The sequence below is a fragment of the Dipteris shenzhenensis genome, chromosome 32, assembly GCF_047967505.1.
Source record: "Dipteris shenzhenensis isolate YYH24624 ecotype China chromosome 32, Dip_SZ_1.0, whole genome shotgun sequence".
NCBI lineage: Eukaryota > Viridiplantae > Streptophyta > Polypodiopsida > Gleicheniales > Dipteridaceae > Dipteris > Dipteris shenzhenensis.
In genome coordinates, this window is record NC_141627.1 from 7,063,617 (window position 1) to 7,066,262 (window position 2,646).

Sequence of the window (2,646 nt, forward strand, 5' to 3'; positions counted from 1 at the left end):
AAGGAGTTTTTAAGGGGTTCCCCCCCCTCTTTTAATATTATTCAGCTGGTTTTTATTTTTAAATAACTTGAAGGGCATGTACTTAAGGCCCCTTGCTGTGCTTTCTATAAACTTAATGGGAAATATTGGATTATATTGAATTGCATAAATTAAATGTGATGTTAAGTTATATGAGAGGTGTGGATCGTGAAATGTAAATGCCATTTGTGGAAACACACGTTAGTCTTTAATCGGCCATCCAAGAGCAATTAGTTGTTTGTAAGAGAATAATCTTTAGCAGGGTTGCCCAAGGTCTAGACATCTAAAAAAGTGGATCATAATTGAGAATAGTGCTAGTTGGAATCCACAATGCTTGTCGAAGGTTAAATTCTATTCATTGTAAACATGACCAAACTTTCAAGAATTTCACACATCGGGACGAGCCTTGTGAATAGTCCGAATGGGGTCGTTGGAGGATTTTGAGGGGGTGGCGAGGCAGGAGGGTGGTGAGGGAGAGCAAGAGTACATGGAAAGGGAGAGAAGCTGGGGGATAGCATGTAGTGAGAGAGAGAGAGAGAGAGAGATCTAGTTGATTGGGGGGAAATGGTTGGGGATGATAATGGGAGGGGACCAAGAGATTTGTGAGGAAGAAGATACTAGAAGAAGGGGGGGGGGCTGCCAAATGGGGGTTGATATAAGGTAGGGAAGTGGGTGGTGATTGGGAGAGGAAACCCCTTTTGGGGGGTGGTTAAGCCACGTCAACAATAAACACGTGGGCGTGAATCCGCCTTCTTCTTCTTCTTCTTCTTCTTCATCTTCGCAGCTTTTGTTTTCCCAATCCTTCCGGCTCCTCACAAATCTATCCCCTTCATCCTCTCCGCCATCCATCGCTTCACACAATCCTTTCCTTTGCGCAAGAATCCTGTCTTTTCCCCATCTCCGTTCATGCAATCGACATACCTTACCTCATTGCCCCTCTTCTCGCATTTCCACCATGCGTCGCCGACGGAAAGCTGCCACAATTGCCCGGATTCCCCATTGCGACCGCCCCGGTATCGCCTCCGCGCTTCCATTCCATCCTTTTGCCCCTTCGCCCGATTGCTTTTGGCCGTGTCATGGATAAGCCTTAAACTCCCCTCTTTCTGTGCTCTTGCTAATTGGTTTCTCATTCTCAGATGCATTGCCTTATCCCGAAGGGGTTTCCTGTCTGCGGGAGCTGGTTGGCGAGGAGCTATACGATCGCGTTATGCTGTGGAATGACTCCGGCGCTGCTGAAGCACTGCAGGCTTCTGAACAAAGGCGGATGGCACGACAGAGACGGAAGCCTTGCTGGGTGCCGAAGCTAAAGACCGATTTATATATCGGCCCAGTTAATTGGGAGTCCGAGGAAGTTTGTGATGTTCCGCAATCCGCAGTTGCTTTGGCGGAGTTATCTCAGGATAGAGAGGAATTATGGTCAGCAGATATTGCTCGGGATACTTCACAGGTTGGACAGCAATCCGTTCAGCAATCAGGTCCTTTAGGCTCACAAATTTTCGAACCTGCAACGGATGAACTATCCCATATCAAGCCTACTGGCTGGGGCGATGTAGATGCAGAAGCGGGAGTGCTTTTATTTTCCACATTGGATTCCCCCGTTCTTGTAGATTCCGTTTTAGAAGATTCCGCAGATGGCCAAAGACTGCTTATTGGTGGCTGGCCAGTCCAGCCGACAGGTTGGGATCAACCTGACACGAGATGGCCTCTCCACCTTGAAGCAAAATCAAAGTCCGCCTGGGAAGGTACACAGTATTGCTGTGACAGCCTGCACGGGTTTTATGAGGAGAACTATTTGACACACGACCACGGACTAGGAAAGGCTCCTCAATATGATGCGGGAAAGACCAGGGTGGGAAGATTGCCCTTGGTTCTCAGGCAGATATGGTAGCTTTCGTCGATGAGCCTATATGACTGCACTGTAAAGCGAGGTTTATATATGCTATGTCATGCATCCAATTTTGATTCTTTAGTATGTATAGCCAAACGGATTTTTTGATCCGTCGGAGTGAAAGTGTTCGTGTGCTTCCAATACGAAGCGAAGTATTACCCTCTGTCATCCGAAGGTTGATGTGTAATATGAGTGTAATTACCACCGTGTATAAGATGTCCACTTTTACATGCGTATTGCATGCGTTTGTTGTATTTCTAAGAAAATCTATGGGCTATGGACCTGTCACTTAAGCAGGCAAGTGACTTTTGTTAATGGTGACCTCAGTCCTATTCTAAGACCGATATGGAATATGAGACTAATTTTTCACCCTGCATTGTTTTGTCCACTTTTAGTCTTATTGCCCGTAGATGCTCTGTTTTTTGAAAATTGTCTAGGTTCTCTAGAAGCAGATAGTTATATGGATGCCGTGATAAGTTTTCATCTCATGTTACGAGCTGCTTTTGGTTCCTAAGTATTTCTAAAATGTGGTGCATTGCCCTATCAGCTACATGGTGTAAGCATTTTTTTGCTTGGATGCTCGTTTGGGAGAGACTAAAATGAAATTGTATAGTCTTCTCAAGCACTTGCAGCTTTAATGAAGAGAATGTGGAATACTTTTTTATTAGCCTTCTCCTTTAGTGCTAGTCACTCTGAAAAACTCTAGCAGAGTGCTGAGCCTGCCCTTCACCTCTGCAGTG

The 2,646-nt window shown here is 45.6% G+C and overlaps 1 protein-coding gene across 1 annotated transcript; it reads left to right on the forward strand.

Annotated features, from left to right (window-relative positions):
* The first annotated feature begins 816 nt into the window (after positions 1–816).
* LOC147880248 (uncharacterized) lies at positions 817–2,254 on the forward strand. The gene is made up of 2 exons (XM_087371045.1): positions 817–1,031; positions 1,155–2,254. The coding sequence occupies exons 1-2, from the start codon at positions 974–976 to the stop codon at positions 1,904–1,906; spliced, it is 810 nt and encodes a 269-aa protein (XP_087227171.1). The 5' UTR covers positions 817–973; the 3' UTR covers positions 1,907–2,254.
* Positions 2,255–2,646: the final 392 nt, after the last annotated feature.

Excerpts from the sequence above, each read along its gene's own strand:
- LOC147880248 (XM_087371045.1), top strand. The coding sequence starts at position 974 with ATGCGTCGCCGACGGAAAGCTGCCACAATTGCCCGGATTCCCCATTGC. Across the intron at positions 1,032-1,154 it reads TCCCCATTGCGACCGCCCCG|ATGCATTGCCTTATCCCGAA; the intron begins GTATCGCCTCCG and ends TCTCATTCTCAG.